Source organism: Fusarium oxysporum, chromosome 10 (assembly GCF_000149955.1).
Source record: "Fusarium oxysporum f. sp. lycopersici 4287 chromosome 10, whole genome shotgun sequence".
Lineage (NCBI taxonomy): Eukaryota > Fungi > Ascomycota > Sordariomycetes > Hypocreales > Nectriaceae > Fusarium > Fusarium oxysporum.
In genome coordinates this window covers 1,727,394-1,748,531 of record NC_030995.1, presented here as the reverse complement: position 1 = coordinate 1,748,531, position 21,138 = coordinate 1,727,394, and the positions used below count along the sequence as shown (strand labels likewise).

The window sequence follows — 21,138 nt, the reverse complement described above, 5'->3', positions numbered from 1 at the left end:
CATGGATATGGGGAGGGTTTGGCGTCGGCAAGTTGACGCTTAAACCGAAAGTAAGGCGGTGACCGTTTCACTTGCGACAACTTTCGAAAAACGACCTTGATTGAAGACAGCCTGCAAGATCGATATGACACGATACGAACACACGAACAAGCACAAGAGGACTATGCATAGAGCTGCGAACCATCATCCTTGATCACATCGCTCAGCACGCACGGGCTCATTAACAGTACAACCGATTGGTCAGATGGAAGTGTTTTGTGGCCGCGGGCCTGAAGTAAGGGCCTTGCACATAAGTACTGCAATTACTACTGCCAGGCCAAGTTCAGATTTCGTGTTGTTGATCTGACATGAGGGAGCCTTGGGAAGCGCGACGATAGCTACGCAAAGCTAGGGCATATTTGCAATCGAGGGGAGAAGAGGGGACCGAACCTACTTACATCATTAAAGGTGGACTATGACATGAATTTCAGAAGAAGGCGCACCAAAACGGACATGGCATTGAATTTGCATTGGATGCAAGGCGTTCAGGGACGATGTATGCATTTGGGACTGTTTGAAGGCTAAAGCACGGCAGGCATGAACTAGCATCTGGAATTTCAGGCATCTCATGGCGCTTTCGCAGTCTATTAGACAAAGAGATGAGAGTAGAGAGTATCAGTTCTCTAGAATAACAAATCACACACTGTATATTTGATAATGTGACACTTGTATACGCAATGGAATGAAATATCAGGTCCAAAGCTGACGCAAAGGACGAGGCTCAAACGATCTGCTTCTCATTGGACGCGCGTTTAAAGATGGATGAACATGCTTAATACTCTCAGCATCACCCATTGGTAGAGTCGCCATTGGAAGCCGATCTCTGAGGCCAGTCCTTGGACAGTCGCAATCCGATATATAAACGTGACAGGGAGCAGGACTAGAATAGTAACACTTGGGCGACACTAAAGAATTTGCACAGCCTCTTTGAGTATCGGTTGTGGCGTTGGGCGGATTTGGTACGTCACTAATGCGAGACCGAGCACTCGTAGTTTCGATTAGCAAGTAGTACATAAATAAGTTAAGTACAGGAATGTTCTTTGTCTCTGTGCTATTCGAGAATAATTCATTCCCTTAAATGTAAGTTTATTATTTGTTATCTGATTGCCTTTATACGCATTCATCAGCCAAGTCTTTAAAGTCCTTGTGACACTTCCCGATCAGTCACAAGCTGTATCTGCTTCAAGGCGGCCCCGCCTCCAAGTCTCAGCCTGCCGCGCAATTGTCTTGTCTGTCGGACTTTTCCTTGCAACTTCGTATAACTATCTCTCTTGCTCAAATTCCTACTTGAGCCATCCCTGAACCACAAGCGACTCACTTCTTACGACTTACACCCTCTTATACTTGTGTTACACCCGACGGGTTACGACGCCATCCCACGTATTAGCCCTGCGACACCAAGTCAACAATCGCATTGAGCTCTAGACAACCAATACAGTTGGCAAGATGCTTGACGAAAACCTCCCGACATATCGCTTCAAGTCCTCTTCAGAGAATCCACTCAATAATATTCTCTACTTCACACACAATGGATCAGATCCTACTCCCGAGTACCTCATCAAGCGACCGGCGCCTTCCGAAGCCAATGGCCAATATGCGCTCGGCATATTCGACTCTCAGAACACATCTGTGATATATGCAGAGGTCGATGTCAAGCCTGACTGGGTAGCGCCCACTCTCTCTGCCGCCGAAATCCGCGCGCAAAACGGAAACCCGCCGCCCAAGACACCTATCATCCCAGATAATTTTGCGGTTTCGCTGTACAACCCCGATCAGGCTATACCCGTCAAGCAACAACCGGGAAGTTGGGGAAAGACGGGCGCTTGGGAGTTTGAGCTCCCCGAGAGATCCTTTAAGCTACCCAGTGCTAGCCAGATTGACCAGGAAGATCGTCCGTCTCTGGCCGAGTTGGTTCCCAAGGTTGTGTTTCGCTGGAAACGTGATGGTCGTCTGAGCAAGGACATGACATGCTATATGACAGGACGAAATGTGGGTGGAAAAAAGAGCAAGGAACCCGATATTACGGTAGCATTTTTCCGCGCCAAGCATGACTCGACTTTGACCATCTATGAACCCAACATGGCCCGCGTTGAGATCGAGGATAGAAGGGGTCTTGAGATTGCTCTTCTTATGAGCGCGGAGACCATCAAGGACCTATATCTGAACCCTAGTCAGGATCCTTTCCACCTCCAAACCTCATCTAATGGCCGGCGTCGCCAGAACTCTCGCCCAGCAGCAAGTTCCTCGGCAGGCCCAACAATGGCGGGTGCTCTCAATAACAACCGTCCATCGTCACCTCCTCGTGCACAAGCATCCCCACAACAGTCAAGCAACCAAGCCCAGCGAGAAGCTGAGGTCGAGGCGGAAACACGACGCCTACAAGCAATGGTCGCAGAGGAAGAACGCAAAAGACTTGAGCGTGAAGCGCAAGAGGAGGATGAACGCAAGAGAATCCAGAAGATGCTTGAGACTGAGGAACAAGAGCGTCGGAAGAGAGATGCTGAGGTTGAACAAGAAACAGAAAGGCTCCGTCGAGAATACGGCATGGCTGGGCAAGACTTCCAGAGTCCCACGAGCCCGGGTCACCCATCACCACCCTTACCTCCCAGACCGCAGTTTGCGTCAGGCGCATTGAACCCCCCAAACAACCTGCCCCAAAGACCCAACAGTGTTGGACCAACACCGTATGGCGCTCCTCAGCCAAACTTTGCTCCTCCTCCTTCGCAAGCTCAGCCAGGCCCCCAGTGAGAATGGAAAGAAACGTCATGGTTTGGGTGGTCTACTGCAGGGTCCCTATGCTGGACCGGCGGCAGCAAGTGTCAGTGGCTTCTTCAGCAGTCGAAAGGACGAAGAGAAGCGGAAGAAGGTTCAGAAGAAGCGAAGCGTACACTTTTGAGCTTGAGGTCAGAAGAAACTACGTATTGTCTTTATGTGTCATGGGTGGAGTTTTAAGGGATATATGCGCGCAATGCATGGGGGATATACCATAGATCTGGGAATAGCATTAGTAATGAGAAATGATTTCTTGTCAACTTCATTCTTTCATTGTGCTTAGATACTGCAATCTTCATTAGACTGTCCAGCAATATTCATATGTTTGTTGAGCTCCCGATCTTTTCATTCACTCATATCAACCTACAGGAGCTAGGTTTCATCTTATTAGAGCCAGGCGACACAGTGATATTGCGTCCCCATGACAGAAGGACTCTTAGCACGGGCGGCACTCGTGTAAGAGATTGAACAGTAAGGAGGTGTACTTGCGAAACCAGAAATCAGCCAGTCACTTCGTTGTCGACGCCATCGTATCTAACCCATGTAGCCTTCCTATATCCCATAGACAATGTTTTATCTAGTTCCGGCCGAAGATATAACTCCCCAAACTATTTGGACTTCTCTAGTGAGTCTCTGCCCACTTCTTAAACCAATCTAGTGCTTCAGGGTTTGCAACACTGGCATTGGTCTTGACATTCATACCAGAAAGGATCTGTTTCACTGCGACCTCAATCCTGCGTTGAATGTTAACATCACACATCCTACGGATATTCTTAAGGGGTAGACTTACTTCTTTCCATTGCCAGTCTTGGGGACGCCGCCTCCGCACTCCTCCACGACGCCAGGTACATGTCGAGGGCTCAATTCAGACTTGATCTTGGACTTGATCCTTAGGCGTAGGTCATCGCTGAATTCATGTCCAGGTACCATCACCACAAAGAGACATACAGTCTCGTCTGAGTCTGTCTCCCGTCTACGTCCAATGCAAACTGCATCCTCGACTTCAGAGGCGAAGAAGCGTGTGAGAATGTTGTAGATCTCGGCTGAGCCGAATCTCACCCCTGATGGCTTTAGCACACCATCTGATCGTCCAAGCATGACAAGACTGCCGGTTGCAGGGTCGGGAATCTTGACGAAATCTCCGTGGTGCCATACTGCGCCCTCAACGCCACAGATGTTTTCGAACCTCTCAAAGTAGGCTGATTGATACTTGGCCTCGCCGCTAGGACCGAAAAAGGTCAGGGGTTGGCAAAGGAATGGCTTGATGCAGACAAGATCACCTGGCTCGTCGGCCTTGATGGGCTCGCCCGTGACAGAGTCAACAGCACGGATAGCCATCCCAAGACCAGCGCACTGGATCTCGCCAACGCGAACAGGGAGTAGTGGGCAAGGCGCTCCGAATAGTGAGATAATGTCTGTTCCACCGGTAATCGAGCCGAGGTTGATATGCTTGGGGAAGGCTTCATAGACAAACTTGAAGGTCGATGGGGGGAGAGGTGAAGCAGTGGAGTAAATAGCCTTCAGGTTTGAAAGATCAATCGACTCGTCACGGACAGGGTAAACGTTATTGGCCTCTAGTGCAGTCAGGTAGGCGGCCGAGGTACCGAAGTGAGTGACCTTGAGGTCAGAGAGGAGACGTGGGAGTGAGAGATGACCATGGGGGCGGAAAGGAGAGCCAGAGTAGACAATGATGGTAGAGCCCACGGCAAGAGCTCCGATGCTCCAGTGCCACATCATCCAGGAGGTAGTCGTATAGTAGAGCATTCGAGATGAGGAGTCGAGTGAGCAGTGAAGAAGATGCTCCTTCTTATGCTGCAGAAGCGTACCTAACGCTGTATGAACAATGGCCTTGGGGAGGCCAGTTGTACCACTGGAGTAGAGAACGTAGAGGGGATGAGCTGGAGGAAGCTGCTCGAACTTCAGGGGGTCTTCAGAAGCAGACTCGAGCATCTTGGCGTAATCGACAGCCAACATGCCATGCTTCTCAAGCTCCTCAAGACCAAGTCCACCAGAGCTGATGTTGTTAATCACAACTACTCTCTCAAGCCCCTTGTCCTTCAACGCAGCCACAATCTCAGTCGTCTTTGCCACACTAGACCACTCCTTGCCGTTGTAGACTGTGCCGTTATCGGCAAATAGCACCTTGGGCGCAATCTGGTTCAGACGGTCCAGCACAGCTGAGACACCGTTATCAGGACTTATACCAGTCCAAATGGCGCCGACTGAGGCGGCAGCAAGCATAGCAACCAGCGCTTCAACATGGTTTGAGACGAAACCCGCAACAACATCATTGGGCTTAAGACCAGCTGCACGCAGGGCGTTAGAACAACGACGGACTGCCTCACGCAACTCGGCCCATGAAGTAGTCACTGTGGAGTTTGGCAGCTCGGTAACAGTGATAACGGCTGGAGCAGTGGGCTCGGGAAGTGGAGAGGTCGCGGGAAAGAGGAGGTTCTCAGCGAAGTTAAGACGTGAGCCCGAGAAGAAGTCTGGCCGGGGGTACATAGGAGCATTTTTAGGAAGGACCTGCAGAGGTGTTTAGTTGAGTTCTGGAGTTGTTGAGCTCATCTTGAGCCTGGTGAGCCTCTCACTTGAGACGCCCCTCTCATAACTTGGCTTCATACCTCTTCAAAAGGCTTTGAAGCCGTAACACCAGCAAAATGCCAAACTTCCTCCCAGAACTGAGCAACTTCATCGATAGACCACTTGTACAGTGCTGGGTAACCATCGAGACTTAAACCATGCTTCTTGTTCACGTGCTCAAGAAACTTCCACATGTGAGTGGACTTTGGATCCGAATGCCTCCAGAGGACATTATCATCAGAAGGAGGTGCCGCAGCAGAAGGTGTAAGTTTGTCAATCGACATGACGGGCATTGGAACGAAAAATAAGGGAGACTGAAAGGTCAATCAAGTCCTCGGAAAGACGATTGTTGGGGAATAGTGACGATTCCGAGGAGTTGAGATACCAATGAGACGATGGCGTGTAAGAAGTAATAGACACAGCCAAGGGAGGGATTGAGTGGTTTATGGAAGCCAAGATGAAGCAAGAGAGATGCTGTTTAATTGTTGAGAAGATTGTATTCTTATCCCAACGCTACGGACTTGGGATTCCGTGTTTCCAGCACAGCTCGGAATCTTTCTCTAATGGCCCAACCACTGAAAGCCGTCCCCTCCCGTTCTCGGCTCCCCGCCATCGAGTCCCGTCTCTTACCCCGAAGTGGCTGTGGTGGGGGAGGCTGAGGTCATGATGTGTGGCTTGTCTCAAGCTGAGGATCTAAGGGTTTTCCATCATGACAACTATTGATGGACTTTGATAACTTGGATGGTATCGTCGTAATTACATACTCAGGAGGCTTGCGAAATTAGTATGTCTTGAGCTGTGAGTTGTCACTTTTGTTCGTAATGACAACTGTCATGTCGAGCTAAACGAGATGCCATCACTTCAAATAAAAGGAGAGCACATTGTGGTCTCTTCAGAAGAAGAATCAACGGTGACTCAAAAGCAAATAACGAATACGCAACATAACGTGATTGTCAAAGCACAAGGCAAAGCTGAATCATAATCACGTTGTATGGCAGTTTGGCGAGATTAGTGTGTTGTTGGTTGCCTCGGTACAGTCTAAGCTTAGCTGCCGGACCGTAGCTAGAAGGGAGAACTCGGCATAGTCGATCGTCCCGAACCACCTTGAATCCAAGATGATCAGGCCCCGACAGTTTACTCAGCTTCTGTTTCAAGGACGTTGACTTCGCATAGCATGGGTGAAGCTCGATGGGGGGTCGACAAGAAGGCAGCAGACCATGATCTGAATTCGGAAGCGGTGGTACTATACTTGATATCTTGAGCCTCCTCAACTCGAGAATGCGACCAGTCAATCCGAATATCACGAAATGATCCTCACGGACCGTGTGCATTAGTTGCAGTTTTGGGCTGAAAAGGAGCTGGCGGTGAAGGTCTTTTGGCATTGGAGGATCTTGTTCATCTTTGATAGATGGATGTTATGCAGGGCTTTGCAGCATCTTTTATCTAGCCATAGATGTCGGTGTGCAACAAGCGCTAAAAAGTAATGCACTACATTGAGAATCATGTTATCCGTACGTACACAAGCTAAGCACAGCATCGTTGGCTGCAAGTGTGTGCACTCGGCTGCAGTAGCTTGTTCTGGGGGAGAAATCCTAGCCCAGGTCTCCATATGATTCACGAACATTTATCAAGGATGAAATGCAAAGTGACTATCGAGGCGACCGGACCGAAAGTTAAAAAGCGTTCAAAGACTTGATATGCCACGAGACTCTTCCCTAACGAGGGAGCTTGAAGAATAATGCCATCATCGTCGCCGGGTGCGGCGGAGATTTTGAGAGCTTGGGCACAGCATGCCCCTGGATGATGACATCCAACTTCCTTTGGGTTTCATCATGACCAATGCTGTGTAAGACCAACAAGATCTGATGGTGAGCCGCGGCACCCAAGGGGAGGCAAGAAAACTTAGGACATCTATCGTAGGTGACAAAAAAGACTTGGGTAAATTTAGGTGTAGATTTAGTAGATCTTGGATTCTATATTTCTGCCACCGAGGTCCAACGTCAGAAGTTTTCTTGTTCCCTGGGGGCACCCTTCAGGCTTTTGAAAGTCTGTCATTCGCTACACGAGACAAACGACAGAAATTTGGTGCGAGCCGAGCTAGAAGAAGAAAAGTGGCGTTTTCTCTTAAAGTCTCCCGTGTCTTCCCATTCGCAGGCCGGAGACCTCGGAGCCCAGGGGTTCGTCTTGAAAACAGAACCATTGGATCCTTTTTACAGGGACTTCGATTAAGGAGAGGGAGCCAGAGATATGTTCTGATCGTTTTGTGTCTGCATCTGGGTAGGATTCGAGGTCAGGAGCTCAGTTGAACAGGCATGGCCAGCCTTTGAGGGGAACACGGCGTCATCATAGAGAATACGCGCCTCGCTTTTGAACCCTCAAGCCTTGTGAAGTCGCTTGTTATCAAAGCCTAGCAAGGAAGCGAGGCCTGGAAACGAAAAGGCGAACGACGAGACGAGAAGGCCATGCAATGCAAGTCCCCGCCAGCTGACCCCTTGAATTCCCTATTATCCTTGTGTCCGGTGCATTCCGCGGGTGCTTGCCTTGCTCTACTGTGCTATGGAGACTGTTCTGTGTGCGTTTCTCGTACATCGTACATCGCATACAGCGACACAGTCAGCGGCTCAGGTACATGTCAACAAATGCAACTTTAAACATCCTCTCGGCTCTGATTACACTCCGTCAAGTAACTGGTATCCCCATCGCTTAGACGCATCACCTCGAACTCAGGTACCCAGTACTAGTTGGTGCTGGTCCCCGCTGTTTCCCGTGGAGCGGAAAACCTGGACTTTTCATTGTTTTTCAATGAACATCCCGTTATCCCGCTGACTCCGCGGTTTTCTTCTTGCTTCTGTTCTCGTGGTGTAGGTCGGGTCGAATAATAGCCAGTTACTCCCTGCATCTGTCAGCTCTCTCTTCTCTTTTTTCATTATCACTCTTGCTGCTTGTTAGAGACAACCTCATCGATCTCTGTATCATGATCTCAGCCTGCAAGACTGGCAAAATTCCCATCTTGTTTCATTGCTACCGCTGGTGGCGCTGACAAGTTGTCCTACGTTTTGCAAAACACCTCGCACGACGGCCGTTCTCATTATTAGTGGCCATCATCCGACTTACCTTCTCGATCAATACTCTTTAGCAGTATCGATCCCGCTTGACCGCCGAATCAAGTCATCGACGACTGGTGCTCGATCATACGCCCTTGCGTTGCGGCCTGATCGATTTGAGCTTGGATCGATCTATCATCCTTGGAACGGCAACGCTTGTCTCGGTAATTGAAATTGGAATAGCAGCATAGCAATTGCTCTGTTGATGAGTAGTGCACTATTGGGTAAGTGATCTTTCACATTACTGAGAGTCGATATCATCCTCTCTTCATCAATCATCATCAATCATTCATCGGTTCGTCCCATCATCTGCCTGGTGTTTTTAAGCGATTCTTGGCTGGACCACGGCTGGCCCCGCTACTCGAGTTGAAGGCCCACAGGCAATTTGCAGTGGGCGGATCTTCACTTTCCAAGTTTGATTCGACGCCACCTCCTGCGCCCCCCTGTGCCTCCTGGACCACGCACCACTACGCGCAGTGCTGCACAGCGCTCCAATTCAACTTTAAACCCAATGGTCACCTCTTTTCATCAATTTCATAATTCTTCCTCATCAACATCTGTTGTACCGTGTATCAGCCCCAGCTCAACATCTTTGTCTCCGTTACTTGTGTTGCAGCTTGTTCTCGATCGCGGTGCACGTTGAGTCTTGTTTTCTTTCCTGCTTCGCATATCCTCATCCGCATTGAAAAGCAATTGGGTTCCTCACAACAAACCTCCTATTTACAGAATATGCTTTGCGGCGAATCGTCTTGAATCGATTGTTAGGTTTCGCACATCCACTGACACTCGCTCCTGGCTCCCAGTCTCTCGACTTTCTGTCCTTCTGACTACAATTGGGTGCTCTGCCCTCCTTCGACGATTCGCGATCTAGCCTCCCTTACGTTCGCGCCTTGAACAATCCAACGCACCTGTGCCAGGAGAGATGCCCCGTCGGCTTAATCCTTTCTCATCCTCACCTTCCATGTCTCAACCCGTCAAGTCGGGCGAGAGGCGCCCCTCTACCTCAAAAGGCAACCGTATCACCAACTTCTTCTCCAGTAGCCCCAAATCCACTGGTGCCCAGCAGGCCCTTGCCGCTGCTACTGGATTCTCTCCTTCTCCCGGTCTGCCTACTATCTCTCTCTCAACCGCGAGCCCTGGAGACCCCAACAGCATCGATGCCTCAACGACCACTCTCTTCCAACCTAAGTCGGCCGAGGAGATCGACCGTCAGAAGCGTGCCGACGCTCAGTTTGGCCCTCTCCTCCACTCAAGTCATCGATACACCAGCCAGTCTCATGGAGAGCCTCTCCAGGCCCCTGTAGAGGATGAGCCTCCTTACTATTTTATTCTCACCACTTACATCAGCTACCTGATCCTGATCGTTCTTGGTCATATTCGCGACTTCTTTGGCAAGCGTTTCGGAAACCCCAAGCACTATCGCGCCCTCAAAGCCAGCAACGGCTATGCAGCTCTCAACAGCGATTTCGACAATTTCTATGTCCGACGCCTCAAGATGCGCCTGGATGATTGTTTTGCTCGCCCTACCACTGGCGTCCCCGGACGCTTTATCACACTGATGGACCGCAAGTCCGACGACTTCAATCGCACCTATCAATATACCGGCACCTACACTGAGACTCTCAACATGAGTTCGTACAACTATCTTGGTTTCGCCCAGTCTGAAGGTCCTTGTGCCGACGCTGTGGAGGCGTGCGTCAAGCAATACGGAATCAGCTTCTGCAGCCCCCGTGGTGCTGCTGGTACTTCTGACCTTGCTCTTGAGGTCGAGCGTGAGGTTGCCGAATTTGTTGGCAAGCCTGCTTCTATGGTTTTTTCTATGGGTTATGTCACAAACTCGAGCTCTTTCCCCGCCCTTGTCTCCAAGGGTTGTCTAATCATTTCCGATGAACTCAACCACGCCTCCATCCGTGTTGGTGCTCGTCTTTCTGGTGCCGTTATTCAGAGCTTCAAGCACAATGATATGGCTGATCTGGAACGTGTTGTTCGCGAAGCTATTTCCCAGGGTCAACCCCGCACCCACCGTCCTTGGAAGAAGATTCTGGTTGTCGTCGAAGGTCTCTACTCTATGGAGGGTACCATGTGTGATCTTCCCGGTATTCTTGCTCTGAAGAACAAGTACAAGTTCTATCTTTTCGTTGACGAGGCTCACTCTGTCGGTGCTCTTGGCCCCCGCGGTCGTGGTGTTTGCGACTACTTTGGCATTGATCCCTCCGAAGTTGATATTCTCATGGGAACTCTGACAAAGTCTTTTGGTGCCAACGGTGGTTACATCGCAGCCGAGAAACATATTATCGACAAGCTCAAGAGCTCCAACGCTGCTACTCAGTATGGCGAAACTCCTGCTCCTTGTGTGCTCATGCAAATCTTGGCTTCCCTGAAACTCATTACTGGCGAGCTGTGCCCTGGTCAAGGCGAGGAGCGTCTCCAGCGCATTGCCTTCAACTCTCGTTACCTTCGTCTCGGACTTAAGCGTCTTGGCCTTATCGTGTACGGCCACGATGACTCTCCTATTATTCCTGTCATGCTCTACCACCCCGCCAAGCTCCCTGCGTTCAGTCACGAGATGCTTCGACGAAAAATCTCCGTCGTCGTTGTTGGGTATCCTGCGACCCCACTCATCAGTTCTCGCGCCCGTTTCTGTGTTTCTGCTGCCCACAACAAGGAGGACCTTGACCGTCTGTTGGCTGCATGCGACGAAGTCGGTGACATCCTGCAGATCAAGTTCTCGACTGGTGTGGCAGGCGGACTGGAACATCTTCCCGAGGGCGTTGACCCCAAGAACGAAAAGGAATGGAGAAAGGAAAACAGAATCCCCCTTCAGGCCCCTCGTTGGAACCTTGAAGACGTTGTACAACACGGTGTCCAGGATTCAAAGATTCCCCTACGCTAATATCTCGGCCTCTTAATCAAATTTTGTTTCTGGTGTTTGATACATCTTTATAATCACTCATGTGCTCGGAGGTTGTCTGAGTGGTGTTTGACGCTTTTCATAGATACGTCCTGTGAAGGAACGCGACGTTGCACGACGTTTAATGCCCTGTTCTTCTTGGCGGCTAGCCATGCGGCTGTTGCCCTTTTGCCCCCAAATTCTCATGCAAGAGGGTCTTTTTTCTTTTTTTTTGAACGGATTAATGGAGTTGAAGGCGTGTTGAGGTAATGGGCCATGTTGGGAATGGGAATCATGAGCAAGACTCACTCTACCAACCTAAGTCTCAAGGCTGGGATGAGTATAGCATATAGAGTAATTGTTAGTCGACAAATATAGATCTGAAGCAGGCATAGATTTGCTTCAACTAATCAAAGAAACGTATACATGAAGACCCCAATTCTTATACCTCGGTGAACATTGATAAACAGTTGCATATACTCATGGGTAGCCATGGCATATCCTCTCAACTTTTATGAAAGCTATATTCGTTATCAGATACCTTGCCTCGGAAGTTTGCTAATCTCCAAGGGGTCTATAGCACCATTGCAAGGTCAATTCCCTAACTGTTGAATGGGAATGCTGGAGGCTCGGTCTCAAACGCACGATGTTTCCTTAGAATACCTCGGACTGTCACTTGAGATGTGGCTTGAGTCTCCTAGCCATCCGTAAACTTCCATCTTGAATGGTTTCCCTGGTGTTGAAGGCCCAATGGTGTTTGAAGGAGAGACAAACTGAGGTTAATTGAGTGGACCAGGAGCTCACTACATTTCAATGAGCGACTTGCCGGGGGGGTTGTTTTGTGTCAACGCCCAAGACTTTCCTAAACGCGCACTACAACTCAAGTCAGAGAAGCCGTCCAAGAACGGCATTGACTTTGGTTTGTTTGTTTACTGAAAAGGCATACAGAAACCATCCAATGGCTGATTCAAGACGTGCATAGGAGGGTCGAATAATGGAATGGTTGGGCTGGTTAACGGGCTGCAGCAGCGGCAGCCAGGCTTGATACTTATTTAGTAGTGAGGGGCCCTGGCCGGGGTACCTACAGGGGGATGCTGTCAGTGGAGCGGGACGGGAGTCAAGCCGTGTTCTCAATGGAGGACCAGTATTCAAAGTCCCTCCCAGGCCGACCGCCAGGTCCACCAAGCGAACGGCCAAGTCATGAGATAGGTACGGAGTACATCCGTATAGGGCTCGGAAGGGCTTACCACGGCCTGCTAATTCAGGTACTGGGTACCTTGAGACAGCTGCCATTTCAATAGGCCGTAGGTGACTCGGAGTGGAGGACCTCCTCTTCCCTTTCCACCCCCAAGCGCTTCCACGAGCGAGAGCACAAGCAAGACCTGGACTGGGCCAGGACCAAGACCGAGCAAGACAAGACAAGACCTTAGACCAAGACACAAACACCCCGTCATCATCACCACCACCAGCAGCCGCCTTCTTCTCCTCTGGCTACCTCCGACTCTTTTTATTTTCTAGGCTCTTTTTATTAACGTTTCTACGGTACTTGTCCTCCTCGAGGCGTCTCGGCTTGGGTCTACTTATTCTCTTGGGATCGGCTCGTTTTTCCCACTTCGACATTGCCTTTCCTCAGCCCATTCTATCTTCTATTCGTCCACTCGATTTGTTCTTGTTCAATCCACTCCAATCCAATCGTCCTCCAGGCTGCGCCCACTTCCTCGACCCTGACGTCTCCCACCTCCTACTCCTGAGCATTGCTTCTCTTTTTATGACGTTCCGATCACGATTTGAATGAAAGACTTACAAGCATTCGACCGACTGTCCTTCGCCAACGCTCGTCTTCTCTCTTTCTATCTGACAGTGCCCGATCAAGCGCATCTGTCTGTTTGCGGCATCACCACCACCACCACGGTCGCCTGAATTAGTCTTTCGTCTCAGCCCCCGCCTCCGTTGTTGGCGACTGTTCTTTCATAATCGTCAGGATGATGAGCTTCGATGGTGGCACAGCTTACGCCGAGTCCGACGCCGACGACGAATACGAGCGAAGCATGGGCGACCACTCTCCTATCACCAACTCTGAGGCTTCCCCCATAGACTCCGAGCTCTCGACCTCTGCAGAGCATACTCCTACTACATACGGGCACCGCAGCAGTGCCGACCGTCTCCCAGAAACCATCATCACCGAATGGACCGTTGAGGAATGTGCTGATTTTATTGGCACCATTGGTCTTCAACAGTATGCCGATCGCTTTATAGGTGCGTCTTGATCCAAAGCATGCCATCTCATCTCCTTGACGGATGGTACCACAGACATTGGAGGGGATATTGGGATAACTAACATTTGATTGCCTGCAGAAAACGAGATTGTTGGCGAGGCCCTGGTAGCGTTACAACATGATGATCTCAAGAGCATGGGCATTGCTAGCGTGGGACATCGCCTAACGATCCTCAAAAGCGTATATGATGTCAAAAGGGCTCAAGATGTCCCCATTGAGAGCGACCATTACCTACCCCTATGTACGTTGTCTCCGATTTCCCCTCTTGGGTGGACTGGCCTGATTCTAACCCGCGACCCCTGCAGCCGCCGACGCCGAAGCGCAATATGCTACCGCAACTATCAAGGACATCAAACATCTTGTCGAACAATTCCGTCTCCGCGATGAACGCATGAACCTACTCGAACAGGATCTGCGACGAATGACAGAAGATTTCAGACGATTGCGAGAGGATATGCTCCCGGCCTTGCGCTTGGTCAAGGATGCGCAGCAGCCGTTGCCCAACCTGAGTGGTAACAGCCAGCAGGCCTACGGCTACGAAACAACCATATCGCCCCCCGCACCAACACCACCCCCAGGCTCGAGTCAATCTGGAAGCTCAGTCAAGCGACAATATTCTACCCGCAAGATTCTCATCGGAGCTACACCAAAGAATGCATCACCCACTCAATCTACGCACGAGAGGTCAATAGCGGAGACTGCGTTGGACCCCGCAAGTGCTGCAGAGCGAGCTGTCCTATCGTCTTCCCATCTTGCAGCTATGAACGGAGGTGGCCAGGGCTCGTCCTCCCCTTCGTATCCCTCACCCAACATACCCTCCCCGACATCTCCTCAGACCCACATGTCCGCTACGACCCTCGCCTCTCGATCCTACCGCAGTGAAGCACCGACACCCTCCACACGAACCACCTTCAACGACGAAGGTCACACCAACGCAGTCTATGCCTCCCGCGAAAAGGCACCGCAAGGGCCGCCCCGCCGACGAGAAACCCCTGTACCTGATACACCCAGTCAGAGCAATGCTTCAGTCGAGATCTTCAAATCTTTCCGTGTCAGTATGGAAGACCCCTGCTACAAGGTTCTTCCTGCTGCGCTGAAAAAGTACCAGATCAACGCTCCATGGGACCAGTATGCTCTCTATATTGTGTACGGCGATCAGGAACGTTGTCTGGGCCTTGAGGAGAAGCCATTGATTCTGTTTAAGCAACTGGATAAGGAAGGCAAGAAACCCATGTTTATGCTACGAAAGACAACAACAGCACCTTTAGATGGAGAACCAGGAAGCGCTGGGCTGGGCAGCACCTCAAGAGGGGCACCAACAGGCTACGATCCCCCAGGAGGAATTATCTAAACTCTACTCAGAATCGGTGCCTCATGGTGGAGTTTCCCAACGATCCAAGCACAGAGTATCGGACGGCGCCTACCGAAACCCGAGTCCATTCGAGTGGTGAGCACGAGACGCATTCTGTACGTCAGACATGCAGGGTCGGCACAAACCACCACCTACAAGGCCGTACGATGCTGGACCAAGGTCTAGATGCGTTTCTTGGAAGTGGGACAAGGCAAGAGTCGGCAAACCTGTAGAGGTGTCTGCATGACGTTTGGTGATGTTTGTTTCAGTGGGTCAGCGTTTCTGAGCTGAGGTGGTGAACCTGAAACACCAGCCATGGGCTATTATGGGGCAGAACGCCAGACACTGCTCTGGCCTACCCGCGTTTGTCTTGGGCTGAATCACATTATTGACAGATTCGGAAACTAAGAGGGCAGGCTTGTTTGAAGACCAGGGTTTAGAGAGTTGCAGGGCTGGGCAACTGAAGATTTCCGACCGGAGGGAGAGCTTAGAGCAACTCGGTTCCTCGGCTGGTTCCACTCGAAGCTACATATTTGCTTTTGTCAAAGGGATGCTCATTGAGGCAGGACGTTGCTGTGGAAGTGAACGATCAAGCCACGGGCATCCATGCGCATGCAGCATTTTTTTTTCATCAAATTCATCATGGGGACATTGCGGTTTACGGCGTTTGAAAAGTCGACTAAAGTTGGGTGTTATTCTGCAAGAAGCGGCGGGAATGTTCATCGTCGTTCTATTTTTGGGGCTTGCATCTTAATTTCAGCGCAGCACAGCACAGCACAGCACGGTACAGAACATGGAGGAAGGGTTGGTAATCATGGGCGAGAAGCACGGGTTGGATCAGGACAGGTCAATGTACAAACAGTGTTAGGGCTAAAGGAGCCAGAATCTTTGTGAGTCGGATCTTGTGGACATTGCCTTGCATAAGAGCATATGCTGGCGGTTGATAAGATTTGGACATGATGTTAGAGCTTTGTGACAACAAACAGACTCTTGTGTGGAGTAGACCAAGAGTAATCTTTTCGAAGTTGAAGTTGATAGACAACGAGCATGTCTTTCTTTCATGGTATCTCTTCCGAGCACATTTCTTATCCAATATCAAGCCCTGGATGTGAAGGTTGGTTCTGGCTCCCACTTCACATACCATTGCCACTCCTCTGTAAAGTCTTCCCTCTTGCTCGCTTCAACCTCTTCGACGAACGCAACCACCGCTTCCAATGGCACTCCCCTCCTCATGCGCGTCTTGTCATCCCAGCTTGAATGCACGCCTACCAATGCCCTGGTTTTCCGATCAAACAATGCTGCACCGCTATGTCCCCAGTACGTCCAGCAGCTATGCTTAAGAGCGCCGATCTCACTGTTATCCTGCGGATCTTGATTCTTATTTAGGCCACGGAAAGTCCCCTCGCTAAGAACGAGTGTGTCGTACTCTGTCTTTACACCACTGCGTTCAGCCTCGAGGTCCTCGGAGCCCGGATGGCCGATGCATATTAGCTCAGTGTTGAACTTGGGAGGCGAGGTTGCGATACGGGCACGGGGAAACGGCCGGTGAGGAAGCTCGGCCTTGTCGATCTGAAGTAAAGCGAGATCGCGTATTGGATCCCAAGCTACCACTTTCGCTGAAACAACCTTTCCATCTGATGATAAGAGGACGTGTGATGTATCAGCTGTTAGCTCAGAGGGTTCTTCTGCAATGCAGTGCGCGCAGGTGAGGAGGACCCCATCGGGCGAGATGCAGACTGCAGTTCCAGCCTCTGACTGTGCAAAGACGAATGTTGCGGCTACCGTATCAAGTCCCTTTGGACTTGAGATGAAAGGTCGGAAAGCATCTCGGGGAATAGGAATGGTGTGAGAGGTCAGCCAGTTGCGTTTAAAGATGAGAGCATCGTGGTGCTTTTTTGAGAGGCCAAGGCTAGATAAAGAGAATAGAGTTTCTATCTCTGGTTTGTGAGAGGAAGCGTCTGTTGTCTGATCCTTTCTTGAGGATGCGGTGGTTGAAGAGAGTGCTCGAGTTGAACTTCTTGTTTGACGTGGCATAGATGGTGATGAGCCGGTCAAATCAATAGTGTCAGGCATGTTTTCTCTCAAGGCTCTAATTGCCTATAGAAGATTCACGGTTTGAGTCAAGATGTTAAGGAGGATGTTGCAAGTTCTGTGATGGGGAAATGGACGGCTCTAGCCATATAAGTCAAGTGACCAAGAACGTGCTGCTGCCTAATCCCGGGACGCATCAAGGAGTCAGCACAATTAAGCAATGAATACCATTTACAGGACAAATGCTACACAAAAAATCGACCATCGCTATCATCAAAGAAGCCAAACTATTCTGGTGTTGTTGTGGCATCCTTCAATAAGCGAGCGCGTGTATCCATTGATACCACGGAGCTTCCGGCTCAAGTTGCTTCGCCTTCCACTCATCCACGACTGTCGTATAATCCTCTGGCCCATATGGATCCGTCACCTCAGCAACTACACCATTTTTTCGATAGATTGGTAGATCCAGGTCCTTCAGTAGTAGGTCCAGATACGGAACAGCATCAAACACAAAGTCGGGAAAGCTGTGGCCAAAACCACCTGGGTACCGCCATTTTCCGAACCGACTATGAAGCACTGCCTCATGCTGGAATCTAGATACAAACTCTGGTGAAGGATTTCGAGGGAGAGATGGAATCATATCATCGAAGAAGGCGTTCATCCAGAGCGATTGGACATGGGAAACTATGGGGTTGCTGAAGTTGACTAGCATTCCCACGAAAGCAATATCTCGAGTCTTGAGGAACTGACTTGACGGCGGGATGATGAAGTGATATAGCGTATACGGCGTCAGATCTGTCGATGGCGTAATAGTATCATTGCTAGAGAGACCTTTGTCCTCTAGCAGCGTATGATACTTGCTATTTTGCACTTTCTGTATGGGCTGATCCTTGAGGCGAGGGAACTTGTCGAAGATCTCCTTATCGACTTGATCCAGGAGTGAAGCGTAAGGGAACGAATTCGGTGACGGCGTATGAGACCGACAAAATGTGCGAGCAAGTTACAACAATCCGCCACTGCACCACCTGCAGACAATACAAGAGCCAAATCATCCGCAACATCAACTGCGACAAAGTATCCATCTACAAGCTTGGCCTCTGCCGCAACGGTGTGAGCTACTCAACCTTTCGATATCAGCAATATGTATCTTGACCAGTCCCTCCTTGACAACCTCGAAGAAGTCCTTCTCATAGTTGAGAATCCCTATACTCGTTGCCACAAACATGGCATTCGACCAGGGTTTGAGCTTGGCCGTCTCGGGGTGAGAGTCGTATTTGTTGAGCGTGATAACGTCTTTACCAAGAATGCTCCAGAACTTATCGACGATAGCTCTTCCGATGAATGTTCCGTGGTAGAAGTTGCGAGTCTTCACGTATCCATCCGCGGCACCCCAACTACACGGACTGAACCACGTTAACATTCTTATATGGGCGAGTTTCTCGAGCCACTTCTTGAAAGGTGTGACATAAGGAGGTGCATTCCAAGCAGGGCCATGGCCAGATTCTGTAAAATTCAGTAAAGTCACTTCGCTATGTCTTTTCGATATTACTAACCTCGAATGACCCAGTTCACTCGAATGCCTTTGGTGGCATATAAATACACCATATCCCAAGCCGACTTTGTGCCTCCGAATACTGTCACTGACTTGGCCGTTTCGTAGGTATTCTCATGGTTGCGTAAGTCTTTTCCATGGAATATAGGGGCCTCGAAGACTTCCTGGCCTTCGAAGATTGGTAGAAATGGTTCTGAAGTGAGGCCTGTCGCAAGAACCAGTCTTTTGGCCCTGATCTTAATATTATCACCAATTTTGATGTCCCTTACCGTCAGAATCCAACCACCGTTCTCTTGATGCTCTGCTGTCTCAACCTTGTGCTCAAACCGTATCTTGTCATATGTATCAAAGTGTCGAGCATAGGTCTCCAGGTATCTGTGTACTGTCTGGCCAGGAATGTGCTGGCCTGGCTTGACACCAAACGTTTCTGTGTCCATGGGGAAATCAGGGTATTGGTAAGTACCCAACATGTTGTTGGTTTTCAGGCCTGTATAGAGGCGATGTTTTGCCCAAGTGCCACCAAGTGTAGCAGCTGAGTCGAAGACCGCCAGTGATTCTTCAGGGTGTAACTGATGGCGAATCTTGGCCGCAGCCAGCCCAGCCCAACCTGATGGATGTAAGCTTGCTGTCCTTTCACATATTCTTTAATATCTCAATCGATATGATTCCTTACCCGCTCCAACAATTACCACGTCAAGAGTCTCCATTATCAATCTCTTCTAGTCAATTCACGACTATTATATAAGAGCGATGGAGACAGATCAAGAAAACGCGGTGGACTTTTGGGGCCGAACCTCTTTTTCATATGTTCAGATTGCTCTCAAGTCCGAGGCATGACAAGATATGTGAGTCAGCTTACGCCGCTGTGCCATTTGTTGCATTGCATGGTTGGTCGTATTACATACACAGCCAGATATGCAGGATGCTGCAGGTTCGTGGCGTCCAGGTTACCAGAAGTGAGCATTTCCCATATGCCATAATTCCACGGGTTTTGAGTCTTCAAGGGCTGCAAACAGTTGGGGAAATAGTCGATAAGCTTGTTGGCTGTATTATTTGGCGTATTGGCACTGGATCCAAAGGTCGTACTATCACCATGTGTGTCTCATGCTGGTGGGTACAGTATCCAACAACACAAGGGAATAAATGCTGTGATTCTTCAATATGAAAATATCCTGATCCGTTATAAGCAAACCAAGGAATCAATCATGCATATTCTCTCGACAAGATTCCTCGTTTGTAAGTCTGATTACTTATTCATCGGATAGTATGGTTTGGTATAGGGTAGTGCCTTCATTAGGTAGTCCATGCTGCCGATGAGCCGTGTACCTCATACCAGATCTGCTGTCCGTCATCAAGACTACACCTGCTAACTCAAACTCGGAGTTCCTTATTGATTCAATCCAACTGTATTGGCTAACTAGAACCATAACTGGTGTTGTATTGCACATATGGCTGCGTCAAAGCACATATTCACGCAGTTGAGGTGTTGCTGCAGGGTTCATGGTTCTTGAGTCATGGCTGCAATATCACCAGCTCAACAGAAAGGGTTGTCGACAACGAGAGCAAAACAATACATCCACTTAACCACATCATATTACAGATATTCTATTGATACATATATAGCTGTTGTATCATTGACAGCAACACTATGATACATCTCTGGGTAACTACATAGCATGTGTTGCATAGAGAACGGAGCCTATTTTTGACAATCAAAACCACCCATGGTTGCACGAGAGTCTGAATAGGAAATAAGCGGAGGTATGACATGAGTCGTGCACCGGGGAGGATACGGAGGCCAACGCTCGCAGCTCTCCAACTCGTCAAATGTGGCTTCGGTAAGAGATGTCCTGCCGATGAGTACTCCGTAGCTGGACATAGTAAGGGATGCCAAGCCGGCTGGCTCCAGATAACTACTCGACTCATGGCGAGTATAGGATGATAGAGTAGGAGTCACGACAAACCACCTTGGGTGAGAGCTACGAAAGTGGCTGGTTGTAATGACACGAATGGGATGGCTAAATGGATGAAGGGAGCAGGTATATAAAACTTCACTTATTATTGGTGTTGCCTGTCTTTGCGAATCTTGGCCTGACATCTGGCAGCACCTCATGACAGAGACCCCTGCTCTGGGCCATACGTGGATATGGAGCCGAAATTGCTAGTGATGATGTTAACCACAGCAGACATGGGGCCTGGATGTTAACCGGAAGAATACTGCTGCAAATCGATGGACCAGACCCATACGATACAGAGATCCCAAAGTTAAATAACGAATAAACCCCTGAGCAAAGTTGATCAGGGGCATCATCGTTCATTATCCTTGGCCGGACTAGGAATGGGACAGGGACGGGGGGTTGACCTCACTTTATAGATGCAGGCTTGCAGGGGCTTGTCAAGCGCGGTAACGGACGCAAGTGGATATCTCGGGGTCGCAGTAAATTGCGCTGGAGCCTTTTGAAGGCTTTGATATTTTGCACTGATCGCTGCAACATTCTGGAGTCGTCACTGATCAAGCAGGTCAAGCAGCACAAACTAGA

The 21,138-nt window shown here is 49.7% G+C and overlaps 6 protein-coding genes across 8 annotated transcripts; 3 read left to right on the top strand and 3 right to left on the bottom strand.

Annotated features, from left to right (window-relative positions):
- Nucleotides 1–1,064: 1,064 nt before the first annotated feature.
- Nucleotides 1,065–7,184, bottom strand: FOXG_11536 (acetoacetate-CoA ligase). 2 transcript variants are annotated; one of them, XM_018391210.1, is made up of 3 exons: nt 5,436–7,184; nt 3,602–5,337; nt 1,065–3,545 (listed from the first exon to the last, which is right to left on the bottom strand). In XM_018391210.1, exons 1-3 carry the CDS (start codon nt 5,685–5,687, stop codon nt 3,434–3,436), a joined length of 2,100 nt encoding a protein of 699 aa, XP_018249812.1. In that variant the 5' UTR covers nt 5,688–7,184; the 3' UTR covers nt 1,065–3,433. The 2 variants fall into 2 exon arrangements, with proteins under 2 accessions (XP_018249812.1, XP_018249813.1); XM_018391211.1 differs by having other exon boundaries at nt 3,602–7,184.
- On the top strand, nt 1,067–3,137 carry FOXG_11537 (uncharacterized protein). Its single transcript, XM_018391212.1, has one exon. It carries the CDS (start codon nt 1,486–1,488, stop codon nt 2,785–2,787), a length of 1,302 nt encoding a protein of 433 aa, XP_018249814.1. The 5' UTR covers nt 1,067–1,485; the 3' UTR covers nt 2,788–3,137.
- A 1,325-nt stretch (nt 7,185–8,509) lies between the features above and the next one.
- Nucleotides 8,510–11,827, top strand: FOXG_11535 (serine palmitoyltransferase). Of its 2 annotated transcripts, XM_018391209.1 has the most exons (2): nt 8,510–8,722; nt 9,302–11,827. In XM_018391209.1, exon 2 carries the CDS (start codon nt 9,421–9,423, stop codon nt 11,389–11,391), a length of 1,971 nt encoding a protein of 656 aa, XP_018249811.1. In that variant the 5' UTR covers nt 8,510–8,722; nt 9,302–9,420; the 3' UTR covers nt 11,392–11,827. The 2 variants fall into 2 exon arrangements, with proteins under 2 accessions (XP_018249811.1, XP_018249810.1); XM_018391208.1 differs by having other exon boundaries at nt 8,582–11,827.
- Nucleotides 11,828–12,749: 922 nt separating this feature from the next.
- On the top strand, nt 12,750–18,026 carry FOXG_11534 (uncharacterized protein). Its single transcript, XM_018391207.1, has 3 exons — nt 12,750–13,644; nt 13,744–13,905; nt 13,970–18,026. Exons 1-3 carry the CDS (start codon nt 13,371–13,373, stop codon nt 15,013–15,015), a joined length of 1,482 nt encoding a protein of 493 aa, XP_018249808.1. The 5' UTR covers nt 12,750–13,370; the 3' UTR covers nt 15,016–18,026.
- FOXG_20555 (uncharacterized protein) lies at nt 16,111–17,088 on the bottom strand (the record flags this gene model as incomplete). Its single annotated transcript, XM_018400839.1, has 1 exon — nt 16,111–17,088. The coding sequence occupies one exon, from the start codon at nt 17,086–17,088 to the stop codon at nt 16,111–16,113; it is 978 nt and encodes a 325-aa protein (XP_018249809.1).
- An 80-nt stretch (nt 18,027–18,106) lies between the features above and the next one.
- Nucleotides 18,107–19,350, bottom strand: FOXG_11533 (uncharacterized protein; the record flags this gene model as incomplete). Its single annotated transcript, XM_018391206.1, has 3 exons — nt 19,272–19,350; nt 18,600–19,205; nt 18,107–18,549 (listed from the first exon to the last, which is right to left on the bottom strand). Exons 1-3 carry the CDS (start codon nt 19,303–19,305, stop codon nt 18,107–18,109), a joined length of 1,083 nt encoding a protein of 360 aa, XP_018249807.1. The 5' UTR covers nt 19,306–19,350.
- Nucleotides 19,351–21,138: the final 1,788 nt, after the last annotated feature.

Coding starts and splice junctions, on each gene's coding strand:
- FOXG_11537 (XM_018391212.1), top strand. CDS start 1,486: ATGCTTGACGAAAACCTCCCGACATATCGCTTCAAGTCCTCTTCAGAG.
- FOXG_11535 (XM_018391209.1), top strand. CDS start 9,421: ATGCCCCGTCGGCTTAATCCTTTCTCATCCTCACCTTCCATGTCTCAA.
- FOXG_11536 (XM_018391210.1), bottom strand. CDS start 5,687: ATGCCCGTCATGTCGATTGACAAACTTACACCTTCTGCTGCGGCACCT. Junction 5,338..5,435: donor CTTCAAAGCCTTTTGAAGAG/GTATGAAGCCAA, acceptor ACACCTCTGCAG/GTCCTTCCTAAAAATGCTCC. Junction 3,546..3,601: donor AAGACTGGCAATGGAAAGAA/GTAAGTCTACCC, acceptor CATTCAACGCAG/GATTGAGGTCGCAGTGAAAC.
- FOXG_11534 (XM_018391207.1), top strand. CDS start 13,371: ATGATGAGCTTCGATGGTGGCACAGCTTACGCCGAGTCCGACGCCGAC. Junction 13,645..13,743: donor GTATGCCGATCGCTTTATAG/GTGCGTCTTGAT, acceptor GATTGCCTGCAG/AAAACGAGATTGTTGGCGAG. Junction 13,906..13,969: donor CGACCATTACCTACCCCTAT/GTACGTTGTCTC, acceptor CGACCCCTGCAG/CCGCCGACGCCGAAGCGCAA.